The sequence below is a fragment of the Bacillus rossius genome, chromosome 1 (genome assembly GCF_032445375.1).
Source record: "Bacillus rossius redtenbacheri isolate Brsri chromosome 1, Brsri_v3, whole genome shotgun sequence".
Classification (NCBI taxonomy): domain Eukaryota; kingdom Metazoa; phylum Arthropoda; class Insecta; order Phasmatodea; family Bacillidae; genus Bacillus; species Bacillus rossius.
Genome location: NC_086330.1, coordinates 160,333,092 through 160,354,213, shown reverse-complemented (window position 1 = coordinate 160,354,213; position 21,122 = coordinate 160,333,092). Strand labels below are relative to the sequence as shown.

The following is a 21,122-nucleotide window of genomic DNA, read 5'->3' as shown; positions in this document are numbered from 1 at the left end:
TGAGCAGTGAGTGGAAGAAAACAGCCATCACCCATGTCTCTGGTTAGGTGCGGTGCTGGGTACATGAGGAGTGAGGGGAAGAATACAGCCTGTGAAAACCCAACATTTCTTCATGTTGTAAAAGTGTGCATATGCCAGCATCAGGCCAAGGAGTTTGACAATCAGATGTATTCCAGTACATCCGCCACTACAGAACTTCATTGTCCTCACACCTGGTGAGTGCGTACTAGCAAAGTGCTTTATCTGTACACAATTTTGTTGTTTTGATCCTGGCAGGGTTAAAATTTATTGATTTGTTGATAAAATCACGTGACCCAGGCAAATGTTGGGATGGTTACTTACTATAGGACATGGCTGATTTATTCCCAGAATCTTATAGTATGAGTTTGTTACGTCCTAGCCGACAAAAAATTAAACCACAGAAAATAAATAAATAATAGCTATGTCAGATTATTAGTATATGAGCCAGTAGAAAGACTGAAAAATAAGGCAATACAGTTGAACACACTGTCACAAACATAGAAAGACGTGCAACCACAAACAGTATACTGCCACTTTCAGGAAGATGTAGAGCCAAGCTATTAAATTTAATGAAATATTATAAAGTCTGTCTCCTTTTACAGAAATTATAGGAAACATCCACTTTCATTAACTTTCATGTTCAAGTTAGAGAATAATAACTGGGAATTAATATTCATTCCATAATAGTGACTAGGATCCAATAAGGATGCAACGCTCAACATGACAAGAAGAATAGGTTCATAGTACAAATTTTGTCAATGAATTCATTTTGACAGAGAAGGAAATTATTTTTTCATTACAGAACTGATGCATTTAAAGTATTTTCTAGGGCCTAGCCTGCTTGTTTATAATAGTTATTGCCTCCAATTATATCATTATACATAGTATTATGGTAAATTAAAAAAAAGTTGGACGGTTTTCCACACCCTAACAAATCTATTGACCACAACACTATGTTGAACTGCAAGTTCTGAAACAGATTACAGCTTTTATTTTTTAACACAGCTGGTCAGGAGCAGTATGAGCACCCACTTTGCTAGCAACTCGGAATACATGGCCACTCTGCCGTGGAACAGGTGAAGAAGCTGAGAGTCAGTCAGTGGCAACAATGTTATGCTACCTGTTAATCAGGGAACTGTTAGCAACAGGCTCCTGCATTCTTAGGCCGAGTCCAACAGAGCATGTTTTATGTCAACAAGAACTTACCTTTGTTCATTTTCGGAATCACTGTCTACACAGATTATTTCAGGTGAGTTGAAGTCTGCAGACGTTGGCTGCAATCACAAAATATGCACATTTTGTAATAAAGAACCTAACAAGCTCTCTGTTACTAACCATAACTTGTGGTTTGATGTGCATGTGAAGGTGTACAGCATGATAACACACATGAAAGATTGGAGCCAAGAATATCCAAGAATTTAGGGTTCTTTGCACCACTTAACTTACTTAGCACATTAGTTTACACACGTACTAATAATTATTTTAAAATATTGCTGAAATTCTCTGGACAAATAAACACAAACTAAATACAAAATTATGAAATACACCATATGTTGTTTAATTATTTGGAAGCAAGTTTTTTCATGAAATAAAGAGGAGTGCAATTGAAATACAAAGGGATGGTACCAAGAAAACATTTTAGGGTATATCTGTGTGCATGTGTGGATATATATGTATACTTTACAGAAAAATATTTAGAAAAGTAGAGAGAAAGAGAGCAAAATTAAAAAGAGATAAATACATGTATACATATATTAATATATTATGGCGTAAGTCTATAGAGTTTGTACAGCAGGTCAAGATAAAGGTGGGAACTAAAGAGTACCTGGTCGATCGGCAGGTTGGAGACCGATGGTTCCGGCGAGCCCCCGGCTTCACCGGCGCCACTCCGAGCAACAGCATCGAATGCAGATGATCGTGGAGATTTCGGTGGTGTCAGTGGCGACTGCATGCGATTTGATATGAACGGTGCCATCGGGGACTAAGGGAGGAACACATATAAAAAGTTTTAAATCAAAGTGCCATCATGGTGTAGCAGGCACAGAACTTGCAGTTTAACAAGATTAACAGAATTCTATCTTGTCCTTGGCTGTCGTGATCCTAGAGGCATCATGCAGTGTGGCGATCCCAAGCCTGGTCATAACTCCATTAATGAGCTCTGTGAAGTTTGGAATCCATTGTCTTAATCATCTGGCACATTAACGGACACCTTTACCAAACTATGTTCCTGGTGGATCACTCCTGGATGTCCACATAATAAATATGGCAGATGTTGCTGTGAGCTATGGTTTTTCTAGTTTGACATAATGTCTTCTGTTGTCAGCATTCTGTCTCCAGTTTACACACGTTTCATCTCATTCCGTGGACCGACCAGAGATTATGGTTTTTAAGGGGGTGCTATTCTAAATTATTTTGCTTCTATTTATTTTTTTTTTACATGATTTTAAATCAATTTATGATCAAACCATATTTAAGTTTTTAAAAGGTATTTTATACAAATAAGTCTCTATTTAATGGTTTTTATGAACTTAAAGGCACATTTTTAAGTCAATTGTAAAATGTATTGAAAGCATGAAATCATGTATGTAGACCTTCATCTTAAAATGCTTTATTTTTAGTTAATTATTCATTAAATCAATAAAAATCAGATTTTTTCAAAACTCTGAAATACGCAGGTTTCTATCATTTTGGGAAAAAAACTAATTTTTATTGATTTATGGACGATATACAAAAAATAAAGAGTTTGAAGACGAAGGCTGCATACTGATGGTTAAAACAAAACTGTACGCCACATGATTGCATCCTTTCAGTACGTTTTATGACTGACATAAAATTTTGCCATTAATTTAATAAAAACCATTATAGAAACATCAGCTGATACATTGACTAATGTGAAGGCAAAAGGATGATCCAAACAGTTATGTGCAACTACAAAATCAAATTGTGCTCTGAGCAATAATAAAATGAGTGTGCAACATCAAGCTAAATAAAAGAGTTTAGTGAGGCCACCAAACAGGCAGTTTTGAGAAAAGAGCAAACAACGAACTTGCTGCAAGTAATAATGCATAATCACCAAACAACATTGAAGAGCATGAATGAGTCACGATTGAATCATAACTCCACCATTAAATTAATTTAAATCTTTTGTGTAAAATTTTAAATTCTTAAATATTAAAATAATTTTCTTAAAAAATGTGCATCTTACCTCACGTGAAGGTTCATGTTTCGGTCTTTCCTGCAAGTAAATGAATGTTCATGTCTGTTACAAATTATAAACAATTACTATCACAATAAAAACATATTAAAACTTCACTATTATCATGTTCCAAACAACATTCCTTGAACTTCAAGGTTGAAAAACACAGTAAACATTAGTTTGCACTATTAATGTTTCAGCAAACCTAAAGTGAGGAAAACACAGTCAATTTTTACTTTAGAATTCAAAACGCTAGAAAGAAATTAAATAAGTGAATGGTGAGAACTGTTAGTCCAAACCTATGGTCTCAGGGAATGTATCTTCCTGCTGGCAAGCTAAATGCCCCAGGTTCAATTCCTGGCCGGGTTTGGGATTTTTTTACACTTGTGTGGAATTTCCTTTCTGAGTTCAGGACCAGGTATTATGCTGTCCCTGGGCTTCCATGGTGCGGAATGCAGGAGCGAACCACTGCAGTATCATCTCTAGTGATGATCTCTGTCACTCATGGTCACCGCCCCACGGCAATGGCCGAGAACTCAAACTTAGCCTCTGGCCAATCAAAAAAGCATCAACAAATTTTACTGGAAGTACAAAATTGGTCAAAAATTACAACCCTTAATAATTGCAGGGTGTCCACAAATACATTCTGAACCAATATGAGGAACTTTTCAGAATCTTTAGATAAAATTTTCTTACAACAATCAGGGTTTCTACCAGATCTAGTAAATGAAATTCCCTGGTTGTTCCAGGTTTTCCAGGTCTAGAACTGAATTTTTCCAGGGTTTCTTTAACACAATTACGACATTCCACGAAACTGAAAAAACTGCATAATAGTACATTGACGGGTTGCAAAGTATTTCAACTCACTTATATTAGTAAAAAAAATAACCTTCTTCCAGACGTGGCCAAAGTGACTCAATTGATGGTAAATAAAACATGCTGCTACAAATATTCACACACTTACGTTTGCAAAAACATTAGTAAAAGGAAGCTCTCATCAATTTCGCAGTGACTCATTTTTTTGCATCTATTGCACTTGCTTCAGAAAGAGCCAAATCCAACACTCGAGCCATCTTCAACTGCAATGCCTCGATCTCCTCTTCAACTATTCTTTTTTCTGCCTTTTTCTTGTCTGTAGCTTTGTTTTGTTTGCAGGGCTTCCTTATGACTACAACTAGCATTTCTTACATACTGTAACATGGACTTGGTGATATCAACATGCTCTACACCTCCAGAATGTTGAACAAAGTCGTACACTTGTCTTTGTGCAATCAGTGTTTCTTCCTGCAAGTTTTCAGTCAGCAGATTAGAATTCACTGAAAATCCTCTTTCCAATTATGCATTTCCATGGGAAAGAACCAACATCATCCTCACAAACTTTAGAAGGCCTGTTTTGGCATCTACTGTATGTACCTTAAGAATAAGCATCCACAAGTGATCAAGACGCCAGTCTTCTCGAGAAAAAGACGAGAACAGTGCTTCAGAATCTTGCGAGGAACATATCAACAAATAACATCGCTCAATGTTATCAGCTTCTTGTCCTGATAGCCACCTGTTTTGAAGACAACATTCTAAACTGTACTTCACATGCGGTTTCCTCACACTCAAATTTAAAGCCACAGAGGGAGATAAGCAGGTAATTAGTTCCCTTGGTAAGTTTGTACTTCAGGGGACTTTTGTCTTGAAGTTTTTTTACCATAACCATTAGGCAAGTCCTAACATCATTTTTCAGTAAAAGGATAGACTTTTCTGGTACTTTCTCTTCCTTGATGGCATGGCGTACTGCATAACCCAACTTGATATTGTAAGCAGTCAATAGATTTTCCTGGTTATCTACATCCAATCGAGATACATTGCGTTTCTCCCTAAAGCTCTTCAGTACCTCTGGTTTCACAAACTTTCCTGCCAAAACTAATAAAATGTCTACTAGTGAATCATAGAGAAAAGGTGCCATGGGTGCTTCACTTTGGAACATTGTGAGAAACAATTCCAACTCTAAGGCCAAAGAGTGGAAGAATGTGAATTTTACTTCTAGAAGATTATCTTCAAGAGCACTTTTCACTACATTGAAAGAGACAGATGAAATAGAAAATTCACTAACAAATTTCTTTAGGTGGGGTAACATTTTCATGGCATGCTCAGCAACTGCAGTATTTTCTAACCATCTGATTGCACAACATTTCTTGGGAAAAAGCTCTGATCCAGTTATTCTAATGTAATCTGCCCTCCTTGCAGGTACATGCTTAAACAAATAGTAACTGTGCCTCAAAAAACTAACAACGTCCCATTGTGTAGCAGAAATTCCAGTTTTGAAAGCACCATGGACCGTATGAAGCCCACAGCTACCAATTTCTAGCAATGATGGCGAATCTTCACCAAAAGTGTCTGTGATATGTATTTTCAAAGCTAAAAAAATGCCCAGTTTACGTTGGGGCCATCCATAGATACCTGCAGAATATTTCGAATGTCAACAGAGGAAAGAGCTCCCAAAAATGCTTGCAGTAAACACTGAGATGTGGTATGCCCCAAGAACACTGATGTTAAGTAAGCTGAAACAACTTGGTCTTATCCAAGCGCGGGAAGCACATGCCGTAGCACCTCACGTCAGCAGGATAACAGACCAGCTTGAACCAGTTTTTATCACGTGATTTGACGCCACTTCTGAATCCGATGGTAAACAAAAGAAAATGGACATGGGAACTGTTCGTTATTTGCCATTCAAAAATAATAATGGGAGGGGATATACACTTGATGCTACGTAATTGCGAGCTGATCAATAAACAAAAAATGTATTGCCAACTACATTCTACCAAAAAAAAATTCCCTGATTTAAAAAAAAATTCCCTGTTTTTCCCCTGATTACAATTTTCCCTGATTTTTCCAGGGTTTCCAGGGTCGGCAGACACCCTGAACAAATTTTCTTATCACAGTCACTATATATACTGTACTCAAGATTTCCAGATGCTAAAAAAATTATATCAGCATTTTTTCCCAATAAGTATGCTGGGGTGCAAAACAATGTTAATAATACTTGCAATGAACAAAAAAAAATGCTTTAAGCAAATCTAAACATAATGTAATTTGACAAAACAGCACTATTTATGGGATGTAAAACAACTAGGGTTGTTTAGGTTCTTTCAAACTGGCAAGCTAACATCAACGATTAACAGAAATAACCCATCACAGGAAATCAATCTGCTATTTACAGGAATGTGCAAATTTTTGTTGGAAATCTAAAAACGTTTCAGATTATTTCCATGTGTTTTAAGTTGACAGTCTTCAACTATTTATATTTGATACAAAACTATAAACTAAAGTGAAGAGCCAAGAAACAAAACACAAACTAGCAAAAGGCTAAAAATTCAAAGTTTCGTAACTTCCAGCACTGTTACTGTTTTAATTCGGGACTTTTTCGTCACATTTGTGACCAACTCCAGTTTCCTTACTTTTTCATGACTTCCGTGACTTTAGTAACCTGTGACATCCTGAATTAATTTTAGGTGAATGTTGTTGCACTCTACCTATTCTATTTGTTAAAATAAGAAACAGGGTAAAACTAATGTAATGAGTAATGACTTATTTTACACACCTGACCCTCACGAGGCGAGGGAGAGAAGGGGGCTTCACAACTAACTGGATCATTGTCTGGATGATGGTCACTGTTGACCTCTTGATCATTCTCACTTTCAACTCCATTATCTCTGCTCTGAAAAGAGAGAAAAAATAAAGTTGTGCAAAGTATAAATGAAAGTATGATTTAACTGTATGGAAAATATTTTATTAACTCTCAACAAGCACATCTTACAAGAGACTTGCTAGTTACAGTGGGCCTTATTAACAGTAACATTTTTGAAATTAACGTGTAAAATTATTCCTTGTTCAATACTGCAAATAAACATGTTCACTATTTATTATGCACCCAGTTAAGCTAGCAATAAGCTGAGTAAGATTTTTCATGCCTTCAAGCTATGTTAGAAATATATGAGGTTTGAATTGGTAGCCACTGAAACCAATTGTGTATAACTTTATACCAATTATAATACTACTTGTCATTCAGATTGAGTATTTGTTTTTAATAATTTAGCAGTTTCACCAATTGATGCCCAAATAAATGTTATTAGGTCTTCACCAATGTTAACTTTGTCATGCGGATGAAGAATGCCCTGAGTTTGCCAAATGACAATAGCAAAATCCATTCCTGGCTAACTTATATTTATTTCCCCACTAATTGCACATTAGAACAAACATTTCCTAATTTAATTAACAAAAAAGTAAATATTTGAATGGTTCTTGCAATGGGAAAAATTAATTTAAGAATTTTTTTTCGACATGAAAAGATCTTAAATCAAAATTGTTTATAAGAAGTAAATGAAAATTAAAGTAAAAAGGGGTACTGATATGTTCCTGTCTTTTATTCCTTCTAGTTGCCATGGAAAAAAGATGTTTTGGCTCATTTGAAAGTTTGAAATCTTAGTATGTAACTGTGCAAAAATAAGGTGTTTCTAATTCATAAAACTTTTTCTATTGCAAATGAAAGTTGAGATGGCAAAGTCACAAGCAAGTTTCATGTCTTTGGAGTTATGGGCCGTCATGATGTTTTTGTTTCCCCCAGAAAAGTCAGCAAAGGACATTCACTTTGAGATGTCAAAAGGACTGGGAGAAAAATGTCCTTTTTACAGCACTATGAAAATTTGGATATCTCGTTTCAAGACTAGCCATTTCACCGTTGAAGATGAACCTCGCAGTGGGCACCCTCACACTGCAACTGACACTGCAACATGCAATGCTGTCCATGAGCTGATTCTTGAGGACCAGCGAATATCTGCCAAAAAAATAGCAGAGATACTGCACATCTCCCGGGGGCATGTAGGGTTTATTACTATCGAGATCCTAGTCAACCGTAAGCTTTCAGCAAAGTAGGTGCCAAAATGTTTGAATTGTGATCAACAGAAGGAACATCTAAATGGTTTTTGACGTGATAACGTCTTATAAATCAATGAACGCCGGCTGCACGCACGAAAAAGCATGACTCATTGTCACGTTCCGCCTGAGCCGAGCGTGCAAGCGAGAGCGCGGAATAAGCAATAGAGTGGCACGATCGGCTTGTGACGCATCTATCTCTCTTCCACTCCATCGACTGATGCGTCCCGAGTAGAAGAGAGACAGCGGCAGCACACAACTTTGTCAACTGTTTATAAAGTGAAGAGAAAAGTTAATGTGGTTTGTATGCAATTTTTCATCAATGTTTTCTTATGACGTTATCACATAAAATTATTTTCCGTAAACCGACTTAACAGACAACCCCCTTTTTTTTGTCAATTTTAAAGCTACATGGGATTTTTTGGCTAGGTCAGAAACTGTGGATGTAACTTGGCTTCACATTTCTGTGGTACTAAGGCAAAACCAGATATGCAAAGCCAAGAAAAAAAAAACCCTGATTTTTCAGCAGGAATATTTAAAAGTTTCAAGATCGCTGTAATTAAAGTTTTACATTAGTGAGCACTATATTAATGTGAAAGGCTCATTAAAGGGTTTTGTTATCTGGACAAAATACTGTAAAATTTACTAAGAAATTCCATAAGTTAGACATATCAACCTCTGCCTCCTTTCATTTGATACAAATATTGACTTGTTGCTTAAATTATTTTGATTAATAATGACATATCTGGTTCTATCATCTTTGAACTGTCTTGAGCATTCAATTTATTGCCCCAGCATTTTATACTTTCTATTAAAATCTTTCAGTAACCGTATGTTGGTAACAAGATACTCGCATGCTTTCGTAGTGTCAAGACTACATGCATCCTATTAAAAAGAAGGTATAAATTTTCAAAGTATTTATGGAAAAAAATAACTACGGAAACAAATCACTCATCTTCAGTATCACTGTCCATTAGCTGCTCTGGTACTCTGCCACTCGTTTCTACATTTATGTAAAAATTGTGACATTTGGTGTGAATCAGAGGAAGACAAATTAGTAGATCCTTCTTCCTGAAGGGAATGATGGGCAGTGAGCCATGGTAACATTCTGTTACCAACGGTATTGGTTTCTTTTCCTTCTTCGATCGTCGATAGTCGAGAAACTGAAAGTTTTTGTCATCAAATGAGATTTTAATAATATTAGTCCAAACGTTTTCTCATATCTGATCCACTTAATTTAAAGCCCTCCATGTCAGTAGTCCTATGTGTCAGACATTCTAGAAAAAGTTAAGAAAATGACTTGAAGTCCTCTTGGCTCATTTCATGATCTTGAAATGACTTTTTGCCCTTTACAGTTTGGACAAACTAAAACCATTCGTTTGCCTCTTTCCCACAGCCACTCAACTACTTCTGTTGCTTTTATGTATCGTTCTATTTCTTCCATACAGCATTCAATCAATGATATTTGCTGTTTCTTCTTCATCCGCTACTCTTTTTTGTGCTAGAGTGTCTCGTGCCAGTATATTTTCAACTTTCGAAACATCGTCTTCGAGCGATGAAATGGAGTCATTGACCGCCACCGAATCATCCAAATAGAAAAGGGTAGTATAATCAATAGACAGTCTCGTTTTCCTGGAACTCAGTGTCAATGGCTGTCAAGTTCTCTGCGAGCAAAACAAAGTTAAAACACAGTACGTGCTTGCAATGATAATAGCATTAACACATTGTGGAGATGACAATATTGTGTGTCTAAGGTATTATTCTGAGCAGTCATGTGAGTAGTTTTACCTGCTGTTGTTGCCTGTCTAAAAATAGAGATGAAGCCTTCAATGAGGTCACAGTCTTGGTGACAATAACATATCTGCCATCCTGCTCCTCCTGGGATACTTCTGTGCAAACACTATGCAGTTATGGTTCTACAATGTGGTTAACATCTGTTGCACTCTTACTGCTAGAGAGAAACAAAACAAGTTATTATGAGAAATGTATGCTATAGAAGTGAATTTTAAAAAATAACCTTGAAAATGATTCAAAGAAGCCATCATCATCTGTGTATCAATTACTGCCATTTTGCAATTCACAAAATCAGTTGGCATAAACTGTATACTTTCATCCTATGGTGTGAAAATGATTATATGGTTGTCAATTCATAAAGATTATCAACATTCTTAAAACACAACAATAAAGTTATGCCTGTTGCTAACAACAAATTTTCTCTTAAATAATCATATATCCTTCTTAAAACATACTTACTCAAACTCTTTTTGAGGAGCCTGGCACTCCTAATATGTATTTCAATCCATTTAACAATGGTGCCAAAGGCACACAGTGACACAATATGCCTGGGCATGATTGGTCGAGAAAGAACCGTAACCCGATTAAGTCAGACATTAAATTTCACAAATACTTGCTTGTTGTAAAATGGTGTCTGAGCCAGGTATGTCTAACATATTCAGTTTTGCCAGAGATCAATTAAAGACATTAAAGTCATTTATTTTCACTTAAATTGGGTTTTGCGATTGGAAAATTTACTATGATATGCAAATATTGGCAATAATAATTTATCATTTTGACATGTCTGGTTTTGCCTTAGTACCAAAGATTTATGATCCCGAAACCAAGGAACAGTCAAAAAACAAACATGGCGCCCATTTTCTGTGATAAAAACGCGTTCCTGAACAAACGCACACGACGCAGTTCGATTCGCCGTGCCGTGGACTGAGCCATCGGCCGGTCTTTCTTGCCATCCCTCTGCAGCAAGCACTGCGCACGCACGCCTCAAATACCAGCATGTAAAAAATTGGTTGTCTGTAAAGTCGGTTTACGGACGATAGTTTAACGTGACGTCATAACAAAACATTGATGAAATGATTGATCCAGAAGAAAATGAAATATCATATTCGGCCTGAGACTGAGCCGTAATAGGTTTTTGCAACCAAACCATTTAGGCATTAAAAATATTATATTCTTTGAGGAAGAAATTTTATTAAAATTTTTCTATCTTTTGTATGATAAATTCTACCTCTGCATACTTTTATGAATAAAATTGAATCATTTTAATTGAATTATCACTATTTTGTATGGATACAAAGAAGGAGTGAAATGAAATGTACAATTTAATTAATAAATTTACTTTTATTTGCATTCATTAATTCAAATATATTTATTACTTTTGACGTGTCGTGCGTGCCGTATTTATTTTTACAAATACAAAAAAAATATTTCTGCCACCGCGATTTGATCCGTCAACCTATCGATTGTTAGTCAGCGTTGCTCACCGCACAGCGACAAGGCCACATTGGAAACAATTGTTTCAGATGTTATAAATTAATAATATTCCATGCACAATATTTGTTTGAATTTCTTTTAACTAGCATATTCTCTGTTGGACTCGAAATATTTACACGCTCGTGGGCTCATAACTATAATACGGTGTGTGATTTAGTTGATCAAATAAAAACTCATGACAATTACCAATGTCAAACTAAAGCGTGAAAAGTATCATACCAACAATAAATATTTAGTTACAAAGCTAAAACAATACTCATATAACACTGTTTAAATATACTGATTTACACTAGTAATTAAAATAATACGTACTTGTAAAAACGCCATTTCCTTGCGAATATACTCCCGTGGCACGGTGCACAACAATAACCTCGAACGCCGTCACGTGCCGGCCGAGTTCTCTGTACCGTCCGCAACATACCAGAGATACTACGCATGCGTAAACACGACACATCCGTAGTGGGACAATTTTTCATGCGTGCAGCCAGCGTTCATCGATTTATTAGACGTTGTCACGTCAAAAATGGCATTCTGTTGGTGGACTACCTACTTCAGGGATCTAGTGTTGTGTCCGGGATTCCGGGAGGGTAGACATATCGACAAGAATATTTCTTTGTATTCTTTGTATTGTATTTATTTCATTTAAGCATACGTTTTAAGACATTCATAAAGATAGTACATAGTTCTTATGATTCAGTGGAAAGGGTACATGCGCACTTAGCCGGCTGATGCGTAGAGAATGTTTGTAATCTGAAAAGTCAGCGGGCATGTACACAGAACTGTTTGTGGAATTCTGTATGCTGTACAAACCAAGGATGATTGTGCTAGTGCGTCGCTGCTGATTTCTGGAAGCCGGCGTGCCTCGTGACCGGACGCCTGAAAAACTGAACTTTGATTAGGGCGTCGCTGGCGGTGGTCTGATGGGAGAGATGCTGAGGGACAGCGAGCAGAGGAGGCTAGGCTCTCGGAGGGAGCGGACGTCTAGAATGTAATTATGTTTGTAGTTGTCTTGTACGTAAATGAATTGTAGAGTTGGGATGCAGGAGTAAAGAGATCTTCCACAGATTCATGGGGTTCCTTCTTGGGGTACATATCCCTTAATTTTGGCTATGTGTACCGCTCGGCACTTGAACCCACCTAGGCCCGACTGCACAGTAATAGGCAGACCGGCGCAACACTAGTATGTACAACCGAACAATATTATGCTAAGCCTCTTGACCATTTGAAGGAGGCAATTAAGAAGAAATGCCAAGGGAAGTTGACTAAAGGGATTCTTTTGCTGCATGAGAATGCACCAGCACACACATCCAGCGTTGTGACGGCCAAACTGAAGACCATGGGCTCCCAAATGGTCACCCATCCTCCCTACTCACCAGACCTAGCCCCTTTAGACTATTATCTGTTTCCGAACTTGAAGAAATACCTAAAGAGACATCATTTTCAGGACATTGATGATGTCAAAAATGCTACTGAGAGCTGGTTTCGGGACCAATCAAAGGCCTATTAATTGATTGGACTAGAAAAGCTGCAACAGTGATGTAACAAGGGCATCAGTCTTAGGGGAAAATATGTTGAATAAATGTAAAATAGAAAACAAATAGTTGATTTATGAGCCTTGATGAAATGATGTGTGATGTGTTTGTGTATGTGATCAGCCCTCCCTCTTGTATTAGATTTACACCGGCTTGCATTGCATTAACAAATGTTTGCATGCAAATCATAATGTAACAAGATTTTGAATGCTGTTGTTTGGAGATTGAAGTATCCCAAACCCTTTCCCTTAATCACCTCCTTATTTATTAAATGCAGTTTATGAGGGCATGATACATGTTGAAGTTAAGGTTGAATAAGGAGTAGATTTGTGAGAACAAATGGAAAACAAGACCTACTTGTTATATGGCTTTTCAATATGAAAACAAATTATTTTTAATATGTTTCTTTCACAGAATGTCCACACAAATCTTTAGAAAAATTACCCTGACCTTTCCATGACCAAAGTTTCAGATTTTCCTGGCAATTTGTTTTCAATAATTTATTTCAGAATTTAAAAAAGAAAAGACAATCCATCCTTATAGTTATGCTAGTTCATGCACAACCTTGCATAAGCCATTTTACAGTGTGCACGACTATTCATTAAAACACCATCTGAGGAAAAAATGTGTTCAGTCTGAGTGATGGCATAATGGAGCATTATTATCATGGGAATTTCCATGACTTTTCCAGGTTTTAAAGAAATTCTGACTTTCCCTGATCATTTCAACTTCCCTGACTTCATTCCTTGACTATCCGAAATGTGTACACACTGTTCCAGCAAATAATCTTTGATCCTGTAGGTAGTGTAGAAAAAAATTAATGAGGTCTCATTCCTGTCCGAGCTGTAGGGGTTTACGTGAAAATGTAACAATGTTGAATTTATTTGGGGGATATTTGTCAAAGCAATCTAAATATTATGTTTTTAGTATTTATTGTGCAACACACTGCACGTGTTGCCAAAACCATTCTCCTCAAACGAAATAGCGAAGACAGCACGTGTCGCCTCTCATTGTCGCTGCGTGTGGGGGTTACTGGCGGGTTCTGGCGCCTCCATGGTACTGAAACCATCCTCTGCATGCTTTTGTCAGTCACTTCAACACTCGCACAAATTGAAGTTGCCCCATTGGTTGAAGTCATGGGCTTGCTGTGCTCCCAAAGCTCTCTCGATAATTCAATGCTGGACTTAGGGAACCTTTTGGATTCCTTTTGATCCACCCTTTCTTCAGTTTCCTTTGGTCCTAAAAGTACTTTTGTCACATACACACCGAGTTGCGAGATAAGATGATGCAATTGTAATTCTTGCAAAACTGTTTTTTTAACCCTGCAAACTAATAAAATCTTTGTTAGTGGTTTTTAAACTAATTATCTTCAGGTTCAAGTAGAACCTGTCAACGGGTTACCATCAACAACTTGATTGGCTTCGTGGCTTCACGCAGCAGTAGTACAGACTGCCTGAAAGATATGTGCACCCCTGTATTGCTGTCTCCTTCGCACATGCATGCCAAGCCCAAACCTTAAGTGTCTGTTGTCTTGCTAGCAGAAAAGAGACAGAAATTTCGTGGTTGCCATGACCTGGAGGCTAGATTGACAGCATTGTGTTTACTCGGGCCTAATTTCATTTATTCATTGGTTGTTCTGCTGAAGAGGAGACATTATAGTCTTTAAATGGCCTGAAAATGATGCAACCGTGTTGTTGCTGTTTGTTTGTAAATGTATTAGCTATGTTGGGGCGTGTAGAAACAACCATGGCCCAAATGAAGACGTCGCAGAAACACACAATTGATTTGAGTCTGAACTGTCACTAAACAAACTTGCAAGATTTCCGTATCTCTACTTATACGTAAACATTAACTGAATTTTGCTGATTACTTACTGCCTTGTGATTACTCAGAGTTATCATCTCATGAAATGTGTCATAAATTTGTTGCTACCAAACCTAACTTACAGACGTTTGACATCAAAATTTGGGATGTGTTAATGGATGCTTTTTAGTGATCTCATAATTCCAATTAATAGACAAAAGCAGTAGTAAACAGCAGTTAATCAAGTTACAATGATAACAAATCTTAAATTAAGTATGAAAATAGTCATAAATTGGAATCCAGTAAATGTTTAGTTTAATAATATTGCCAACTATTCACTCGCTACCTATCAGTTAAAATAAGCAACAACATAAAAACATATGTAATTTAGTGGTTTTTCCCCACCTGGTCATCATAATATGAAGGAGGAGATTCGACTTCACGACTAACGGGGACATCGTCCAGATGATGGTCACTGGTTATTAATTCTTGATGTTCCTCATTATCCACTCCATTTGTTCTCTTCTGAAAAGAAAAATATTTCATGAATGTAATGAATTCAATTTGATTACTTTAAGAACACACTACAAATGATGTTAAGATATGTTTACTGAGTTTTTCCCACCTGGTCATCAAGATAAGGAGGAGGAGATGTGGCTTCACGACTATCAAGAGCTTCATCTGGGTGATAGTCACTTGTTATTAATTCTTGATGTCCGTCATTTTCAACTTCTTTTGTTCTATTCTGAAAAAAATAAAAATAAAATTATGAGTGTGTGTTATGAATCCTATTTGATTATTCTAAGCACACACTTCAAATGCACAACATAAAAGATGTTTACAGTGCTTTCCCCACCTGTTCATCAGGATAAGGAAGCGGAGATGCAGCTTCTCGACTGTCAAGAGCATCGTCTGGGTGATAGACACTTTTTATTAATTCTTGATGACCCTCATTTTCAACTTCATTTTTTCTATTCTGAAAAAAAAAAAATTAATAATTATGAATCTGAGATTTGATTGCTTTAAGAACAAATTATGAATGCATCATATAATTGATATCCATAACTGCAATGCATCTACACTAATACCAAAGATTGGCTTATTTTAAAGTTAAAGGTAATTCGTTTGAAAGTTAATCATAGTCAAATTTTTTTTACAGAATGGAAGCAGGCAAGATCACAATGCTGAGACGTTTAAGCGAAATAAAGGATGTAGCAATTCTGAACATTTCAGGCTGGGCCTCAAACCATGATCAGTGTGTGAAAAAATTGCAATAAAAAAAAGGTGTACGCATGTTAGAAGTTATACTTCTCTTTGAATTAAGACACTGAACTATTTTGAAATTATTTGTTAAAAAAATTTATTATTAAATTTAGTATGTTAATTAATTAATAATGAAAATTAATGAATATATACTGAATGTTTATTTTTATTTATTAAATTTAATTATTTAATATATAATAATGTAATAATTTATAATTAAAATAAATTATAAATATGGGATATTAACCTCACTGATATAAATACACTTGAAAAAGTTTATAAACACAATTTTATCAATAATATTCACAATAAATACAGTAAATGTTTATAATTATATGAATCAGTATTCAATATCAGTCACTAAATATCTGAACACGACGCACACGTAGTTCTGCAGCTGCATCAGTGTAGCTACGTTAAGTTAACTATTGAATCACTTGATCTGTAGAGTGAAAGGTTAAACTACATAGTGCAACATCTCCATTAAAAACAAAACAAAAAAAAGACTTAAAAAAAATACTAAACTCTGGCTTGGAGATGATTTCTGACAGGAAATTTTATTAAAATACTGCCCAACTTGTTATATTGTATAAAAATGTAATACTACATAGTTCCAGCACATGTTAAATGACTATAAATTATTATGTATTAAAGGATAGTTGTACTATTATAAAGATTTATTTCTTACATTAACTCATCTACGAAAAAAACCACAATTTATTTAACTTGCTTCCACTTACACAGAATTTGTCCTTCGTATTGCATGTTTTCACCAATTTACTACACATATCATTATTCTTTGGAAAGGAGAAATATATATTTTATTAAATAATATTTATTATGTTTGGAGAAACTGACATCCGTGCGCTTCATAATCTAGCATCTTGACTACATGTAGCTCATACGATTATACATCAACAATCAGAAAGGTCCTCGCGAGACGTAAATGAAATGGATAGCCTTGGAATAAGAGCTCCGTCTGCAACCAAGGAGCGGTGGTGTGGGAGCTGGAAGGGGGAGAGGGTGGAGAGAGGAGCATGCACGCGGTATAATCTGTCTTTCTTTCTGCCGTGAGAGCATAAGTACTGGTGGTTTGGAAACACCCTACTACGGTGGTGACTCTCCTTTGGAGGGGGGAAGTGGATGGCACTCCCGCTGTGCGAACACTGCTGCAGCCGCCTAGTTCCAGTACCGACCGCTGTCGCCCGGCAAGGACGCTCAGCCAGCGAGTGAAATTTCGGGATGTGCTCCCAGGTAGGCGGGCACCTTTAGGCGCGAAAGCGTAACAAAAAAAAAACATTTTGGATTTTTCCTATTTTTTCCCCCCTAAACCACCCCCGTATTAAGGCGAACAAAACAAAACAAAAATTATTAAAATCGGTCCAGCCGTTTTTGAGTTTTAGCCAGACTAACGCACGGCGATTCATTTTTATATATAAGAAGGTTACCTATGTTAATTTATGGAGATCATTTCCTAATTTAAAAAAAAATGTGTAATTAATTTAATATTATTTTAAGTAAAATTAGAGGCTATAGGCCTACCTAGTATGAAATAATCCAATGGTCTGAGCTATGTATTTAATAATTTAATAATATTATAGCAATATGATGAACAAATAAAATGTATTCATGTATATTTGCTTAAACCACATTTTGTATAATCCAGTAATCTTAAATTCTAAAAAGTAAAAAAAAAAATTTCATTGCCAAGTTTTGAACCAAGTACCTTTAGCTTATTAACCGTATGCTATAACCAATGGGCTACGAAACTCAACAGAATAATGTAAGGAGAATACATATTAGGTATAATTTTGTAATACCAGTATCCTTAGAATTTGTTAAACTTGAAATTACACTTTACTATGACTATTTTGGTTTACCAAATATATTCCAGGGTTATTTTATTAAAGTAAAGTTTCATTTGGCACACCAATATGTTTGGTATGGCCTCTAATTTTTATGAATGTGACTGTATATGGGTTTATGTTCATACACGTGGATCCGCCATCTTCCTGTGAAATTTTTGTGCATGGTATGTGTGCATTGTAAAAATTCACTAACATAGTATTTCCATAATGTACTTTAAGAAGTTTAACTTCAAAAATATAATTTTCTGTGTTTTTTAAAACATGTATTTTAAATCTGAATTGTTCTGAGCTCATAGACTCCAAACATTTTATTGATAACAGTGTCATTAACAGTTTAGTATTTTAATAAATCTTGTATTTGACACACTTTTTTAACATAATTTTCTTAAAACTTTTAGGTGTGTAAAATTATTGAGTCAGGTTCATAAGGTTGGGGACAGGGCTGCATTTAGAGGGGGCAAAGGGGGATTATTAGATTTTTATTTTATAGGAAATTGACTATATTATACTATTTCCTGAGACTGTAGTGTTACAATTAATTTTATTTTAAAATTTCATTATAAAGAAAACTTACTCATAAAATGGTTACATTGAACCCCTTGCTTCGCAAAATCCTGGCTATGGCCCTGACGTAAACACAAAATACTGTACCCATGATGTAATCGCTTCCTCCTTGATTGCTACATCTGATTCTTCTTGACCGTGAGTTTCAGGGTCTAGTGGATCATGCACTGGCACCTCCTCCACGGACAGAGGATCTTCAATCTCTTCAACCTCTTTCTTGATCGTGTTTTCATCGTAATCATAAATAATAAACTCTTCTCCATCCATGTCACCCAACTGAATCTTTCTTTTTATCAGATAAACAATGGAAATCCCAGAAATGCATTACTCTTAATATCAAGGCAATGTTTTATTTTGATGCAAGAAACTGCTTTCGGATTGGCTTGGACATCGTTTCTGAGATTTCTTCACCCTCTTCATAACAAGCATTTTTTAACTATACATAGTTTCTCACCAGCTCATATCTCTGAAACATACAGGTAAGTATTTAACTTCTTACACATGAAAAAAAAAATGTGTACGACAGTTAATTTATCATCACCAAGTCTTTACATCAAGTCCAGCAAACTGAATAAAATAAAAAAATTAAAAAAATTCAGGATGAGCCCTAATGAGCAAACACCCACAAAGACACATGTTTTTCGTATAATATTTGTATGCACGTTTTTGTAGAATTCTATTAGGTTTTATATTTCTTTGACTGGGAGCTCATTAAGGGAGTGGTATTCTAAATTATATTTCTCTATACCTTCATGTTTTTCCCTCATTATTTGAAATAAATTCATAGTTTAACTGTGCTCAATTGTTTATAAATTGTTATATAAATTAAGTAGATGTCTATTTTAAGATTTTTTTGAATCTTAAAAGCAAATTTTCATTTCAATGCTAGCATGAACTCTATGACCATATAATCAGATGGTATCAATTTTTAATAAATTGTTTGTCTATAGCTTTGCCAAAAAATTCTTTATTTACAGAATATAACTCATATAGAAATGGAAATTTTGTTTTACAGAAATCATACAAACCGGAGTTTGGGAAAAAAAAATTTCTATTATTATTGAAACTTATAGTACTTAAAATAAACAGAACTATAACAAAGACTACAAATAAATGGTTGATAAAATTTTTTAGTAATTTTATGCTCTCAAATCATGCCAAGATTGAAATATAAAATGTTATTTAATGTTCCCAAAACTATTCAATAAGCATTTAATAAAGGGTCAAGCCATGGTAATGATGGACATGAATAACAAATTTTAAAATATTACAATGGCAGTGAATTCCATGTGTTTGGTGAAGAAAACACTGTAAACTTTCTTGCAGCAGCATGCTTTATATATATATATATATAACTGCATTCTACCTTCACAGAATAAAGACATAGTCAGGAAACTGGATTTTTAAACGTTACGGAAGGAAATTTGTTTTAATTTTATTTTGATTACACCAAAATAAATAAGTGGTATTTGAATGGTGTTAACAGGGCTTCAACAACTACATTTACATTTTAGAACAAAAATACATATTCACCAAATTTTATGTGGGAGAAAAAACTCCCCAAAAATCTAAAATTCCTTCCGTTAACGTTCTGCAAAGTATTTATTAATGTGTGGTAGACAATACAGGTTCTATTGAATTAAGTAAAATAATTCTCCTATTTTACATTAAAAGTGAACACATTATCATTAACTTATTCATATATAAGCTTTAAAAGATATTTTTTCTGATTTTTAAAAATCTGTTACGGAAGGACAATTCTTGTTACGGAAGAAAATTTTCTGTTACACAAGGAAAATTTATGTTATGGAAGGACTATTTTCTTTTGTGAAAAAAAAATTGAAACCAAGTACATGTTCCAGTTTAGTTGGCAGTATTCAAATGTAATACATTATATCTTTGTTTTCCCGCCAATTTATTTTCCCCTCACATTTATTCTACAGGAAGCCATTGTTTACATTCTGTAGGTACTTGAGTTTTTAAACTTAATGATATTTTAATTAATGTTAAAATGGTATTCTAAAAAAATGGCTAAATCAACAGCTCAGAGAGTAAAAGAGTATAGAGAAAGAAGAAAACTGAATCCATTACTTGTTGAAGAAAACAGAAAGAAATATAGAGAACGCAAGTCCAAATTGAGTTTAGAATTAACACACACGGGAAGAATTGAAAAACTTAGAAAATATGAAAGACTTCAGAAAAAAAAGCAGAAGCTTAGAAGACAGACAGAACAACAACAAAAGGCAGAGGTGATAAAAAAAAAAGTCTCCTTCAGCATTAGGCAAAGCTACATCACGAGTTAAGAGAGCTCTTCCTCATTCACCAAGCAAAACAGTTCAGGTGATTGGAAACTTGTGATGTCTTTATCTCCAAAGAAAAAAGGTATGGTGATGAATATAGCCAATCAGGGAAAATATTAAAAGCAGCTGATATCAGCAAGAAAAAAGAGAAGTGATGCTGACTGAAGTGATACAAAATACAGTTTGCTCTCTAGAAAACCAAACTTGTATTGACAGACTTTGTTTACAGTGTGGAGTTAATAAATTAGATACCTACTTACTTTGAAAAACTGTGCCCAGGGCTGGAAGTAGTCTATTACAAATGGGGTACTGAGAATGGGTGCACTGTCAAAAGTGAAGTTACTGGAACACTTTTTGAGGCCAAAGA

The 21,122-nt window shown here is 35.3% G+C and overlaps 1 protein-coding gene across 2 annotated transcripts in view; it reads right to left on the bottom strand.

Annotated features, from left to right (window-relative positions):
* LOC134546358 (histone acetyltransferase KAT6A-like) overlaps positions 1-21,122 on the bottom strand; it is a 53,597-nt gene that overhangs the window by 17,004 nt on the left and 15,471 nt on the right. For both annotated transcript variants that reach the window (XM_063389147.1, XM_063389146.1), the window contains 8 exons: positions 18,543-18,921; positions 15,617-15,736; positions 15,386-15,505; positions 15,166-15,285; positions 6,807-6,923; positions 3,227-3,256; positions 1,847-2,002; positions 1,228-1,295 (listed from right to left, as the gene is read on the bottom strand). In XM_063389147.1, coding sequence (XP_063245217.1) covers positions 1,228-1,295; positions 1,847-2,002; positions 3,227-3,256; positions 6,807-6,923; positions 15,166-15,285; positions 15,386-15,505; positions 15,617-15,736; positions 18,543-18,722 — 911 coding nt within the window. In that variant the 5' untranslated portion in view covers positions 18,723-18,921. The remainder of the gene's footprint in view (positions 1-1,227; positions 1,296-1,846; positions 2,003-3,226; positions 3,257-6,806; positions 6,924-15,165; positions 15,286-15,385; positions 15,506-15,616; positions 15,737-18,542; positions 18,922-21,122) is intronic.